Raw genomic sequence first — 15,776 nt, forward strand, 5'->3', positions numbered from 1 at the left:
TTCAGAAATGTTTTTCTGTGAAACGTCTAATAAACTATGCACTGAAGGTCTGTTTTTATTTTACTGTCACATAAAAATAAAAATCAGTTACATCTGAAGGGATTATTCTGCTTGTATTCATTTGTTAAATTTATTTATTTTCTTTCAGTGCAAAGATCATAATTATATAACAGTAATAGGCAAGATTTTGTTTTTGGATTTGCTCTACTAACCTACTATAATAGCTTATGTATATAAACTAGTGTATATTTAGCTTACTTTGTTTCACTTTTCCAAGTCATGTCAAACACGTTTATTTAGCTTTAAGTTTAAGTGACATTGGCTTACACATTTCTAACCTGACCCACAAACAATCCCTCTCGCATAACAAATCCCAATTTCATTGTTGTGTACAGGTTTGATCAAAACCGAGTTGACTAACCATTAATAAGTCTAGAAAAAAAGGGAAAACAGAAATATGTTCACGTGGTTTGGGTTTTTCATTCGTTCATTTGTTTCACTCACTTAGACTTTAAACGTCTGTCCTTTTATTTTTAAAGTGCTTTGTATTGATTCATCTCGCCGTGGAGTACAGATTTGATGGGCTGGTCGGTCTCTCCAATCAGCTGTCACATCGACTCCCTCGTACGATGATCTCGCGTGTTCCGATCCCGATACCTTGTTTCCATCATTTCCCAGCTCGTCCAGCGGCTTGACGTTTCACTCTGCGATTATGGAACAAGGTGGCGCATCTTAGAAAGTGGTCTGCGTACTTTCTGATCGACCAGTTTTAACACAATATTTCTCTGCTGATGCTCGACGCAGATGTTGCAGCTTGGAGCGGATCTGTCGGAGGACCGCGCCGCCCAGCGGGTTTTTATTTTTTATTTATTTATTTTTTCTAGCCTTTTCACGCAGCCATCCTGCCTCTTCTCCCTATAATTAAACAGCGTCACATGCTGCTGAGAAGCACTTTAACGCTTCACGTAACATGTCCTCTGACGAATGCCGCAGCATACGGGATTCGCACAGCACTGGAGGCCAGTATGCACGGATTGGAGGACGTTTTTATTACGCTTTCAAACCATATTTCCTGAATTCTGGTTATCATTGCATTTAAGGTAAGCACGAGTACTCAATTTAGTATTATTAACTGCAAATACTGTCATTTTCTTTTGGATTTATCTAGTAATCAGTAGGCTGCCTCCTTTATAGCTTCATTATAACTTCAAACATGCTTTTATGGCTTATTTACACTGGTTGTTTAAAAAAAAGTTGGCTTGAGCAACTGGAGTTGAAGATTTTCAGTCTGATTAGAAGGTTTTAAAGGTTTCCCTTAAAAAAAAAGTCTGTCTTTTATTCCCTTTTGCTGTGTCTACAGACGCAACCATGGGTGACGAGAGCCGCCTTTCTCAGCAGGTTCAGAGTGTGGAGAGGAGTGTTTTGTTCCTCAGGCAGGAGCATCTAACTTTACTCCATGGCCTCCACCTGGAGATCCTCTCCCTGCAGAAACGATGCACAGGTGAGGGGTGCAATGCTGGTGATGCTACTGTGTAAGAAAGAGGGAGAAAAGACATCAAAATCAAGAAATATTTATATTTACAATACTCCTAGAAACACAAAAAAGAATACGACTGTTAAATATCAATTCTTCCACACATGAATGTTTATTCATAATCTTTTTTTGTTGCCATTGAAGACATAGGGCTAGTTTATTGAAAATAAAATAAAAACCTCAGACCCAAAATGTTCTTTTGTTTTACTGTTATGTGAATTTTGATCGTGTCTGCTTAAACATTTTCTAGAGCAGTCAATAAAATATATTTGGTGATCTGTTTATAATTTAGTTATTAATTCAGCTCTGATGCTCTTATAGTTAAAAGAAGAATCCTTTGGGATAATCCTCTTTTAGTATTGCCTTGGTTGTCTTTTTAACTGATGCAGCTTTTCATGAGTCAGAGTCCCTCTCATTAACCCTTTACCCTTAAAGAGAGGATTTACAAAGCATTTCAATAAGCAGTGCTGTGGAAAACATTAAACAGGACAGTCGAGAGATTTTTCTCCATTTGCTTCCAACAGAATCGTCGGCTTCCATTCAAGTCCAGCTGCATGTAACTTGAAAGAAGATTAAATGATTTTGCACTGTGTTAAAAGACTGTCTTAAGAGTCATTGTGACTAACTAAAACACACACGGAAATCTCCTCAGATCCATTGTGTGTACTCTCCTCATTGTTAATTTAGTGTATACACACACACACACACACATCCATCAGTTAAAGCCAGACAATGGCTACATGGTGAAGTCATGCTCCAGTTCCTGTAGATGACATCATTTCCTGTTTGGGACCTAATGGATATGCCTTCCATTTAATCAAGCATGTATGTCCATATGATTCTACATGTTTATAACTCTTGTAAGGACGTTTTATTTCATGGCACTGATCCTTTGAGGGGTTTTCTCTTTCTTGCCTAACCTCAATGATCATGCTAAAAGTAACTTGCTATTATAAGAAACCTTATTTAAAGTATTAACCTTGAAAGAAATTGTGCACAGATTGTTTTACTGATAGATGTGTGTACTTTAGGATGTTCCTGTATCTATAAAGAGAATTACAATATCACACATAGGTTATTGTCAGATGTAATGCAAATGTGTGTGTGCATATGTATGCATAATAGCTTGTCAGTAATTCCCAGCTTTAGTAATCCTAGGTAAAAAGGATTGCGGGGCATATATACAAGGTAGAGCATGGGGGAAGGGTTTTGTGTGTTTGTGTGTGGGAGGGAGATACATGGCTCAGAGCCAGCGTGACCAGTTGTGTTAAAAACGCCCCCCCACCCCTTAATTTTTATGTTCTGCTGCACCTCATGCCTTTTCAGTGCAGCTGTGTGTGGTTGTTACAGATTTTTTAAAAGTTTGGTTCCATGATGAGTTACAGTCATGCTTGTGTTCTCTGCCTGCTGCCAAGGAAACGAGGCGCTTTGTGGCCAAAACTGCAAACATTCAAGTATTTGCTATTTGAAAAGTAGCTCATCAATATAGAGGTTTGCAGAGAACTGCGCTGCATTGTGTAAGTTGTAGCCCTCCCCAGAACCTGCATATATAAACAGATCAGCTTTGTGCAACATTGGGTATCACTAGTTAGCTCCTGAGTTTGTTTTTAACCTGTAACACAGGCTTTCATTTCCACAGTCCTCTGAGGTTTCTGTGGCGTTGCATACGCAGGGACATAATTACACCACGCTCCCTAAAATCACAGATCCACTCTTTTTGCTGAGCATCTTTAAAGCTTCTTAAGCTGTCGTGCCAGAGTGGAAAATCTGTTTAAGGATTTCCAGGCACATGTCTTTTTTTTAATGCATAGTAAGTTTCATATGGTTCCTCTGCACATTGAGACGTAAAAAGAAAATTTTTAAAAAGTATTTATTTAATTTTCTAACCATATCCACAGTACACCTAACCTTCCCCTTAGCTGACATGCCTTTAAATATCCATCATGAAAGTTATCCCTCACTTGCACTGATTCTCTATGAACATAAAGCTTTAAAGGGGGATGCAGGTTTGGAGGTGTGATAGGTGTTTTCTGCCAGCTGACTAGTTTGATCCCTGGAAGGGTACTGCAAGGTTGAGCTGATGATGTTGCTGTGAGTATTACTGTAGCTCTCCCTTTTTTTACTGCTGACCTCTTCTTTTATTCTGAACTCCTGGAGTTTACGCATCAGCATAAAGGCTTTTGTGCTGTGGTTTATTTGAGCTGCAAACTAAATCACGTTTGGAAATTGTTGAAGTTTTTTTTTCTCACTGTGATATTATGTGTTTATTGTGTGTTTTTGCCCTTCATGGTACCTTTGCAGTGTTGAAAGCTCAATGAATGAAACAGAAAACCTTGAACACTGAGTGAGGCTACTGGACTGACCTACAAAACGTTACACAAACTGGATGTTGGAACATGCTGAGTTATTCGGTTTCATGGTTTTACTGTTGGAGAAATATTTCTTGCAGTCTGCTTTGTATGGTTTGTGCAAGCTTCACGACTGTTGCGCTCCTGAAGTTTTCAGCGTTAATCTGACAATTTTGCCATTGTTAAGCAGAATTTCTCCATGATCCCATCTTTCCATTTTTCCCTTCCTGCCTTATTTATCTAGTTTTATGCCTTGTCATCTCTCCAACCCCTCGTTTTTTCTGTTGCCAATTGTTTGTGGGTCTTATGCGAACTGCAGAAGGAAGACAGGTTGAAACAGGCTCATAATTTGTTTAACATCTGCAATAATAGGCCTCAATGTTTTCAGTTTGTTGCTGAAAATCCTCCCCTTTCTCCTGAAACTTAACTGTGTTAAGAGTTTTTGTGAACATCCACCGGGATGCATCTGGAAAACAAGATAAATCTGCACACCCATAACCACAGCGGTGTGCACAGAATAAGCTGAATGTGGAGATTTCCCTGCTGCAGCCAGGCCACTCTTAATCATCACTGAGATGAGTGACAAGCCAGACATGAGCAGAGGTCTACCCCCACACACTCCCTTCAGACAATCCATGCTGCAATATAGGCCACTAATGACAGAGCAACACAAACCAGCCTAATACATTGTCTTTTTAAAAAAAACCAAAGCTTTGCGGCTGCATTGCCCTTATAGGAGATAAAACCCATCCAAACAACCCTTTTTACAATTAAACCTTTGCTCATGCCTTATTATGTCAGTGCTGATAACATATTAACACCACTCACCACTATTGCTACAACCCAGTGTGCTAAAAACACGAGCAATACAATGACATTTTAAAAAATAGTTTCTGCAGACTGAACTCGGAGAGATAAGCTTATGTGGGACTACTGACTGTAATCCATAGAAATGGAGTCAAAGGGTGTCCAAAAGCAAGAGCCCAAAAAAACCCAACTAACCAAACATTTTTGAGTTCTTTTTTTCTTTTTTCTTTTTTTTTTACAATTCATTTTCATGCATTTTTGTCTATTTAAAGGTTTCACAATTATTTTGATATGTAAAAGAGAGCCATTATCCAGAACCAGTACATCCAGTTTTATCCATCTGGTCTCTAGATTTTATGACTGTCAATCTATTATGGATACCGTTTTAATGCTTTAAAGCAAAATTTGTGTTATCCTCACTGATATCCTACTGCTTCACAGCTGTAGTCCTTTGCCTTGAGTTCTCTTTACATTGTGCCAGTGGAAATATTGAACAGTTAAACAATTCTGCGGTTGGTTCTCATCAGTGTAATTTTACCTAATATTTTATCTCTGATGGCAACCATTTAAGATTTGATCAAGCACCACAAAAATAGAAGTTAAGTGTGCTGTGTTTTACACAAATTTTCCAGAAGTGTACATCCTTTACCCTTAGTCCTCCACTACTCCTGTTTTGACTCATGTTGTCCTGTCCATATCATAACAAAAGGATGGTCATAGATCATAAATCTAAAACTAAATCACTGAAAAGTACTTTTGTATTGTGAAGGATGAAATCTGAATTCAGTTGCAAATCCCTGAACTATGGATGAACCATTTTGTAATCAGTTACTATACCAGCGTGAGGAATGCAAATTCTGAGAAAATACGCCCTTATGCAACAGTAGGTGTATTTAGATCAATGTTAATAAACCTGCATATTAATACTGTTTTATAAGGAAAAAAAAACCTCTGTTGACACCGAACTGACTTCAAGTCCTATTTGCATATTACTGTATAGGATTCAGTTTGTAGCTGCATCTTTTGAAATGTTCAAAATAATGCATGACAAAATGCAAAGATCTTGCATTTTCATCAGCTTTTTAGTGAAATGCAGCACAGGTTAGAAAGCAAGAAGCCGAGCCCTGCACTCGGCTCCTTCACATTACAGATTGCTTGCATTTCCTTTTAAACAGTGTATAGCCATCAACTTTTATGATGATGCATAATGATTGAATCGAGAAAAGCTATTGTTGGATGTCTTTATAGGAATGTTGAAGGAATATTTTTGCCATGTAGATTGCAGCAGGCCAAGTCTCTGGTACACAATCTTTGATGTAAAGTTTCAGATTTTGTTTCATGAATTATGCATGGGCCTGCTGGAAAATGTGCTGGAGACTGCATCAAGCATTTGACAAAATAACTAGCAAGAGCAAAGAGAAAATCTTATCACAGTTTCAATAACCTCATATCAGTTTAGGAGTTAATTATATCTTTAACTGTATAATTTATTTCCCTCCCCTTTGATTGAGTCATTTTTTTCTTTTTCTTTTAGAGCTGACAAGTGAGCTGAAGGTAAAGCCTCCCGGCAGGAGCCAAATAGGTATGTACAAAAACCTCAGCATGCATATTCACTCCCTTTATGTGCCTATTTTTTTCTCTGTCTTTACTATCCTCTGTCAAAAATCTCTCTCCATCTTTGCTCTAATATATTTATTCCTCTAGGATTTTCTTCAGATCTTTTGCTTTGGAGGCAGACTTGTGTTTACATCCCCTTGTGCTAGCTTATCATCAGCATGCTCAACATTGATGCCAAATTGGCCACTACTTTATGCCTTCATCCCCCCTGTCCATCCACCATCCCATCCCCCAGAGAACTGATTCCTGTCAGCCTCCTCCCTCGTTTTGTCTCATCTCCGCAAACACAAGGCTCCATTAACATTTTACATCTTCTGCCACATAGGTAGTTTGGCTTGTGTGAAAGAATTTGCAGTAGCATTTTGTGCGCAAAGACTCAGTGTCAAAACATCAAGACAGCTGGAAAGATGACGCCCTGCAACATGTTTAGCTCATTGCCAATGTCCAGCTGCGGCTGCATAGGCGAAGAGATAGGCACCATTTTTGTCACAGCATATTTGAAGCAGACTGCAGAAAGAGCAGCAAAAAAGCTGGGTCAATGAGGAGAGGAAGAGGGAGAGAAACTTGTGCTCGACTGCATTTCTCAGCCATTAGATCCCATCTTCATTTCCAGGGCAGGTTATCCCCAGATCCATCAATACAGCACAGCCCTCTGTTCCCCCGCTTCCCTCTCACAAATTGATCCAGGCTCTTTTTCTTCTCCTGCTCTCATTTCTCTTTCGAAGTCCCAGCGGAAGTGTCTGTTTACAGACTTTGCTGACATGTAGAGCCTGGAAAAGAGAGGGAGAGAGGTAACGTGAGTTGGTCAGGAGAACATTGAAGAGAAAAAATGAGGGGGTTAGATTATGGTCAGCTGTAGATGAGAAGGAAGGGAGAAATGGAAAAATATGAAGTCTATAGTTAGCATATGCGGTAAGCTTGGGTGTGGAGATGGGCGACAGAATGCCTGATACCAATCGGCCCTCCGATGATGCATCGTTGAAAGTGGAGAGTGAATGAAAGGTGATTTAAAGATAACTTTAAAGAAACCCCTCCAAACTCTATGGAATTCAGGACTTGAAAGAAAAGTAAACCAATAAACACTTGCTAGGATTCATATCCTCAAAGACTAACTTCTGTGAGCAGAGGGGTCGGTGGCAGTGTGGGTGTCTGGAAAGCACCCGCTCAGTCAGCCCGGACACTGCTTCACTGACTCAGGACTTTTCATCTAAACCACCACCTTCCTCTGGGACATGAAACAGCGCAAAAGGTTTTCTCCAGAGGCAAGAAGATACCAAACAAAAAAAGGCATTTTAATGTATTAAACCTGACCTTAATTGCGATTTAGCATGAAGAGAATGCCTCAAGCATTAGTCTAGAATTAAGAGCGTATCTGTTACGTCATCGCAAGGACACAAATTAAGTCAGCTGACTAATCAGTTTGACTTTCCCCACTTTTTAAAAAGTTTTTTTTTTCTTTTTATAAAGAAACTTAAGTGATGCCTATGCATACTAAGCAAATTAATATGTAGCCATATCTCTGGACTGCACTGTTATCACTGTGAAAACATAGAATTTAAAAGTAGGGCAGGATTAAAAGTGCAGAGGCCCCTGGGCCCAGAGTGTTCCAGGGACCCACTTCCCCACCACAACATTGTGAAAATTGTGAATTATACTCTGTGAAACGACATTTCGAACATCTCTCAGACAGTGGTACCAATAGCAATACACTAGACACTGTGGTGTAACTACCTTACTTTTATGTACATTTTGTTTCATGTCCAAACTGCTGGTGTATGCCCCACATGGGCCACAAGAGGTCGTGGGCCCCTGGGCCTGTGCCCATGATGCCCTTTGGATAATCCGCCCTTGAGTAAAAGTAAGTGTCAGTCACTGATCGTAAGCATTATTATTAATGGGCAGCAGAAAAACCCAGATCAGTCTGTCCCTCTATAGCTGATGACATGGTAGGAGCTATTTAAATGAGAGAATGCACTGTTCTGCAAAGGTGATACAATTGTCAGGGTGACCTGAATACTCTCCCCTAACATGGACAGAACAATTACAAGACAAACAGCAAACATGTTTTTTCAGGTTATGTGACAATTTCTTGCTGAAATAACATAAGTTGAATTTATTTAATTGACAGAAATATGAAAAAGAAAAGGATTTCCAACTTTAGCTTGTGAATTAATACAATATCATTTGTATAAGTGTTTGTATGCCTCTGAGACCTTATCATACAGGTTTTTACACATGCAAATAATACAAATAAGTATTTATTACATAGCAGAACTATAATGGACTCAGGGTTTTGGTTGGGAAGTTTTTAGTTTAGTCATGCTTAGTTCTGGTTTCCTGTTTTATTTTGTCATTTTCCTCCCCTGTGTGTTCTGGCTTGCTTTTCCTGCTTGATGTCAGTAGTTCACCTGACTAATTTGTCATTTCTTTCCATGCTGTGTTGTGTCTAGTGCTATCATGCTCTTGTGATATTTCCCAAGTCATGTTACTTAAGTTAGGATTAAACATTAGTCCTGCATCCCGTCTACCTTCTGCTTCGTTCAGCCTGCATGTGGGTCTGCACCACCTCCAAACCCTGACAAGAACAACCTGTCAGTGGGATGAAGGTTTAACTTTGTACCTGCTTTAAAGCAGCAATATCATTTTTGACCCTAAAGATTGCAAACATCCGATGTGATTTTACAAGTACTTATAAGTGGTTGCTGCTTTCACATCATTCCAGCCAATCGACATATTTTCTGTGTTTTGCTTCTACCGTCATCTGTGCTGAGGATTAGAGCTGAGGGCAAACAAAAGCTTAGCTTTTCTTGTTTAGGTGAGATAAATACACTGCTTCTTTGTCTATATGCTGTGCAGATTACTTTATGTGTATCTCTTTCTTTTCTTATTTTGATTGAATTGTTAAACTTTGTGCATGTTGACGGAAGATTTAGAATGGATGGACAGTGATTACAGATGGGAGGTTTATTCTCTGTTTCTTAAAATAACGTGGACTTCTGGTCTGTTTTTGTGTCAGAGCTGCAGGAGGAAGAGGAGATCCTGGAGGCCCGCTGTCGCGATTTGGAAAACCGTCTGACAGAGCAGGAGTGCACTTTAGGAGAGTTTCGTAAGGAGCTGTCACACAAAGGGGCTTTGGTGGGAGCTCTCCGAGCCAATCTCAAGGAAAAAGAACGGCATTTTCTTGAAGAGCTTAAGCGCCGCAGCCACTGTTCAACCCTCCTGAACACAGAGCTTCAGAAGCAGACAGAGGCAGCAGCGTACCTTTCCTTCCAGCTGCATGCAGCCAGACAGAAACTGCACCACCAGCGGATGCAGCAGAGGCAGGGACTCCTCTCTAGAGCCAGCAGTCAGTATGCTGCTGAGCAGAACTCTGTGTCTCTGCTGTCAGGAGCCTCCCCCTCCTCCCCTGTGGTCAAACCCAAGCGCAAGAGCATTAGGTCATCTTCAAGAGTGGAGCGTGCCCGAGAGTGTGTTCCCATAGAAAAAGTGATGGGCCCCGCAGAGCCTACAGCCATGCCGGACCCTGCGCTTTTCCTCCACCCTCGCAGGCACAGAGCCCGCTCCAGGCACACAGTGGCACAAAGGCAGCCTCCACTGGGCCTGGAGAAGGAAGATGGGGAAGAAGGAGGCGGGGAAGGGCCAGTGGAGCACCATGATGAAGCAGCCAGACTGCTGTCTGCAGGAGCAGCACCCCCTGCTGCTCAGACAAAAGCAGATTAGTGATGACTGTTAATGACTGCCAACTGTTGGTCTGCACCTTGACTGAACTAATACTGAGACTGTATTTAATAATATTACATTTAATGTCAATACTTTTTTAATATGTACTTTGATATAACCTTAAATCATTTTCAAAGCAAGCGTCAGTAAGTGTCACTTTAAGTCTTAGGATGAAATTACGATGCTTTGCTGTTAAATGCTCGATATACTGTGGAGCCTTATTTCAAAGTAGCCCCTCTTTGATTTAGTGTGACTGTGAGTTTGGCCATGGTAGCAGACACTGAAGCAGACTGCAACCCAAACAGGCAACCAAACCAACTGTGACGTCTCAATGCTGACTGTAAATCTCTTCCGACTGAGTCACAGCTGAAAATACCTGAGATGGGGGCCACCATCTTATGGATCAGAAGAAGCAATGTTTACCTCTCTATGAATAGAAACAGTGGCTTGGAATTCTTTGTAGTTTTTTTTTTCTCAGCAGGTGATGCTCATACATGAACTTGGTTTAGGTCAATTTATCTCCGTGAGCCATAACAGATAACAGTGAAATATTCTCAACTTCCAGCTTTTATCATCTGATGTCTTAACAGAACGTTGTGTGATGTGCAACCCAGTTTCTGATTTATAACATCTCCTGTGTTGTATTGTGAAATCTATGGATACTTACAAACTATAGATATTTTGCTAATAATTTAATCACTTTTAAGGTCACTACTTAAACATTAGTCACCAAAATACAACCCAACTTTCTAAAGACCTGAATGCTATGCAAGCGGAGAAAAAAGACACAATGCTAAAACTTTTATTTGACTTTTTTCCCCATTTATTTGGCTTGATAAAGTCATCCCAGCCTCTTTTCAGTCTTTTAGAAAGGGGCTTAAAACAGATAAATAGAGTCTTGTTATACTGTGTGATAAAAGTAAAAGTACAGAAATGGTTGTAATGCTAAAAAAAAAACAATCAAATAATCTGTGAGAAACATGTATTCTTTCCATGTGACTTTAGCACACGCTTTCATAATGCACTGTTCTTCATTTAGCTTCTTTTGCAATATACTGGTATGTAATATGCTTCAAGGTCATTGATGTCCTCTGTTTGTTCATATGGCACACAATACATACAGAGGTTATGAGGTTAAACATACAATATATGGCTTTTATTAAGAAGCATCACCACATTTCTTTGTTTAGAATTGTGTGGTGATTTATTGTTTCTTTATAGATAAAAGCTGAATATGTGCCACAGTGCCTGTGTTAGTTGGAGCTTTGAATGGACAGCAGTGGTGTTAGCGTCCAGATAAAACTCGTAAATTTACTTTGTATAAATTTCAAATGACCAGCTGAAGCTCTTCATTAATAGAGTGGACCCACATAAAGGGTGTTATCAGTTTAGACTCATTAGATTGTGTGTTTTACTCAGGTAAACACGTGCAGGCCACATCTTCATTTGCTAAGTTTACGGGGTTTCTTCTCACCTCAGGAAAACAAAAAGCGTCTGTAGGTTTTTTGTCAAGGCCTGAAGGGATTAAGTGATGGTCTGTTTGCAAATGTTTCTTTACCATGATACAAATTCTCAACAGAGAGTTGCTGTATCTTAATGCACAGAAACACATAAGTGTGTGTGTGTGTGTTTGTGTCCTGTTACTGAACACATTCAGGTGGTGGCCTCTAGTGTTAATACATGGGAATGACCTGAAGAGAACAGTAAAAAACGAGTGTATATCCCATCAGAACTACTGCCTTATAACAGAACACCTGCGGGTGTGCATAGAAAGAAGCAGGTTTGTTATGAGACTCCTTGTTTGTTATTTAAAGGTTTACTGTGAGTTAACCTCAGTGTTTAGCTTTAGTAACTAAAGTCAGCAACTTTGACAAGGCTGACTTCAGTTGTGATTGGTTGATGTGAAGATTTTCTTGCCCTCTAAGCTAATAGAAGTTTTGAGTTACGTTTCACAAGTGTGTTATTGATACAGCAATATACCAATAGATCATTAGTAATAGGTAATATCAGTTGGTTTATAAAGACTTAAAATGTTAAAATAAATTTTATTACTGATATATACTGTAATTTATCATAACTGACCTCAATGTGTTTTGCTTTCTGTTTTTTTTTTCTGAACAGTCTGACTTTTTGTTTGATTTGGGCTTGTGTCACAAAATCTTAACGACGTGACTAGTTGTTATGCCACCGTTCAGTGGTTGTAACAGTTTGTTGCATTTAAAGCTGGAATTTTATGCCACTTGAGACTGTCTGGATAAGGAGAAGGTAAACACAATAACTTTTTTTTTTTGTTTTTGCAGAATGGAAATACAAGCGCTTTCAGTCACCTCTACGTCGGTGACCCATTAGCATGACTGGATACATTATACTTGTTTGAGTTTTGATAGATTGCAAATGATTTGAGTACAAAGCTCATGTTGGAAACAGGGAAAGTGAGCTACAGACTGTTAGACTCCATGACCGCGTCACTCAGCCTGGTTTCCAAATGAAGCAGCAGGTTGATTTTAAACTCTAAATCCACATTGATCTTGTCACCATGTTTTGAAATTACATAACATCCCAGACAAATAATGAAAATACGATCTGATTGTTTGCTTGAAGGCAGTGGTTCCTAAACTGGGGGGCGAGCCCAGAGTAATCACAAGGGGGCGCAGCAAGGATAAATAAAACTTTGGAGTTTTTACACTGGATAAATTTGTAAAAGTTCTCATAGGAAATAATGATAAATCATCAAGAGAGACTTCAAGTAATAAAAAAAGAACAAACTATGATGGAGCATATCTGTCCCTGCTTGACCAGTAATAATAATAATCAGTGGTGGGTAATAATGACACCACAGTCTTTTGCATGTACCAAAATATTATCATTTAATATCATGAAGTATGAAGCCGAACAAATTACAACACAACTTGGGAACTTTTCATCCTCGACACAAAGAAAAGCCTGCAGGTTACTTTAGAAATTAACTATCCAACTATCATATATAGCAAAGTTGTTTTACTAAAGCAGCATCGTCCCATAGAAAACTCCACTCACCTAAAGTAGTTTGCAGAGATTCCTGGTTTAAAATGTTTCACACTGAAGCAAAAGAACAGATAATAATACTGACACAGTTTTAATTATAGTTACTGAAGTTACAGCCACTAAAACTAAAGACGTATTTTTAGTATGTTTCTTTGGTTTATGTGACGGGAGGGGGGCTCAACATTGTTGTCGATGAGAAGGGGGCCCTGCAAAAATAGTTTGGAAACCACTGCTTTAAGGGAAGAAGCTAATGCGCCAAAGAGGGTCCGTCACTGACATGAACATGGAGACTTATTGAAGAAGTCCATTATTCAGAATATAGGCTAGGCCACCAGATATCTCACATCACACGAACATAGTTATTTATTCTTCTGAGCGTTTCTAAGTCATAACAAATGTGAGCAAAAGCATTATCTCTTTTTTTTCATCCAGGTTTTAGTATAGTGGTTGGCCCTGGTTGAAGTCAAGTAAATTATTTTTCATCTAAAAGAAACATTTCGCTGGACTTTGTGTGGCCTCATCAAGAATCTTGACATATTATGTGATTAATAGCAATAATGTTTTGTGTTCCTCAACATGACCCTCAGAAACGTGTCAGTTTGGGTTGTGTGATTTTGGTCAATAGATAAGTAAAAGATATGAACTGCATACCGCATATACTGTGTTGGCTTCCTACAGTGATCTGTACACAAAACAAGAATAAAATGTAATATTGTGGAACCTGATGACTACTCAATTTTTGCTTGAAGAAAAGGGGACCTTAAGTGACAAAAGGACAATCATAATGTAAAAAAATTATTTTTAAGGGCGCAGATGTTGACTCCGAGATACAATCATGGGCATGATATATTGCATCCTTACAGCTTTCAGTTGACTTAAAATTGTTCACTCAATTAACGCTGCATTTACTAGTCATTTATTTTCTAATTTGCAGACAAGATAAATACCAAAAATAAGCTAAGTGTATTACAGAATTTAGGTTGCTGTAGTTTATTAGAAAGGCATCAGTATTGATCTTTAAACATCCAGAACCTCAAAGGATTTACAACAGGATAAAACGTGAGATAGGATATCATTGTTTCAGTCAAAATGCAGAATCTTGGCGAGTGGCCATGAATTGTGGAGTTGCTCAGGGGTCAGTCCTTGGACCTCCTCTGTTCAGCTTGTATACTCTCTTTGGGGGCTCTCTTTTACATAACTTTAACATAAATTATCACAGTCAGTGCTTGAAGCAAATAAAGACCTGCATGAGAGAGAATTTGCTACAATTAATTGAATATTAATCTGAGATCGCAATTTTTGGTAGCAGAAATTGGTAAACACCTGGAGACCTGGGCCACTAAAATCACCGACCAAGTTTGTAGCCTTGGAGTGTTGATAGACTCAGATCTGACTTTTAGCAACCACATTAAAGCTGTCAGTAAGAAGCTATTTACCAATTCAGAAACATCAACAATATCAAAAGTTTAGTCTTCCTGAAACAGTAGTGGAAACTCATCCATGCTTTTATCTCCAGTAGACTGGATTACTGTAACAGTCTTTTAACAGGACTTCCTAAAAAGAGCATTAAACATCTGCAGCTCATCCAGAACACTGCAGCTGGAGTTTTAACCAGGACTAAAAGATCTGAACACATCACACTAACTTTAAAATCTTTACACTGGCTTCCAGGCAGTCACAAAAACTATTTTAAAAACTACTGATGGTTTACAAATCCCAGAAAAGTGCAGGCCCATAATATATCAGTGATATGTTCAGGGAATATAAACTAGGCAGAGCTTTAAGATCCAAAGACTCAGGCCAACACGTCCAGACCAGAGTCCAGACTAAACATGGAGAAGCAGCATTTAGCTGTTATGCTGCCAAGAAGTGGAACAAACTGCAGTGAGTATTGTCAAAATACAGAAGAAATGTGTGGAAATACTAAGCACACCACATTAATCAGTAGGCTATCTCATAGAACCACCTTGAGCAGCAATATCTTGTAATTGATTTCTGCTTGAGGTTATCAGTCCCACATTGTTGTAGAGGAATTTACCCTCTATCTTCTTTACAATATTGGTTCAGTTCTTTGTTTCTGTGCAATTGTTGACATAAAGCTCTTTGAAAGTCCAGCTACAGTATTTCAGTCAGGTTGAGATCTGGACTTTAACTGGCTCATTGCAACTCTTGGCTGTCTGAAACTGTCCTGAAGGTTTTCTACTTGTGCATAATCTCTCTCGCTGTGGTATGATGGATTCCATATTGTTCAGAAATGGCCTTAAAATCCTCACCAGATGGACGGGCATCAACAATTGCCACTCTCAGATTAATTTTGAAATCTCTTTATTCTTGACGTCTAAATACTATCATGTAGGCTGTTAAATGGATTTCAGTTTTCTGCATATAAATAAAAAAATGGTCATGATAAGTTATCTTCTTGCTTCATAGATATAACACATAGAGTTTAAAGCTAGAGAAAGATATCTAAAATGTATGTTTCTAAAAGATTATGAAGTGTAGTGTGAGAAGATTTTTATATTTCAAGAACTATAAACAGAGCTTGATCAGGTAAATAGTATTGCTATATTTCCAGTGTACAGGCAAATGATTACAAGACAAATGCACACAAAACTGTTAAAAAAGGACATAAATGCTCACAAATTATTTTACAATCTTTATTTGTCAAAAAGAAAAAAGTGAACTCAACATTTTGTTAGATGTCACATAAAACATACAGCATTGGT

At 38.8% G+C, this 15,776-nt stretch overlaps 1 protein-coding gene across 1 annotated transcript; it reads left to right on the forward strand.

The window, feature by feature from the left end:
* Positions 1-1,368: 1,368 nt before the first annotated feature.
* Positions 1,369-13,698, forward strand: ccdc92ba (coiled-coil domain containing 92Ba; the record flags this gene model as incomplete). The annotated part of the gene is made up of 3 exons (XM_079246142.1): positions 1,369-1,501; positions 6,224-6,271; positions 9,323-13,698. The coding sequence occupies 3 exons, from the start codon at positions 1,369-1,371 to the stop codon at positions 10,024-10,026; spliced, it is 885 nt and encodes a 294-aa protein (XP_079102268.1). The 3' UTR covers positions 10,027-13,698.
* Positions 13,699-15,776: the final 2,078 nt, after the last annotated feature.

The sequence above is a fragment of the Telmatherina bonti genome, assembly GCF_933228915.1.
Source record: "Telmatherina bonti genome assembly, chromosome: 9".
Taxonomy (NCBI): Eukaryota; Metazoa; Chordata; class Actinopteri; order Atheriniformes; family Telmatherinidae; genus Telmatherina; species Telmatherina bonti.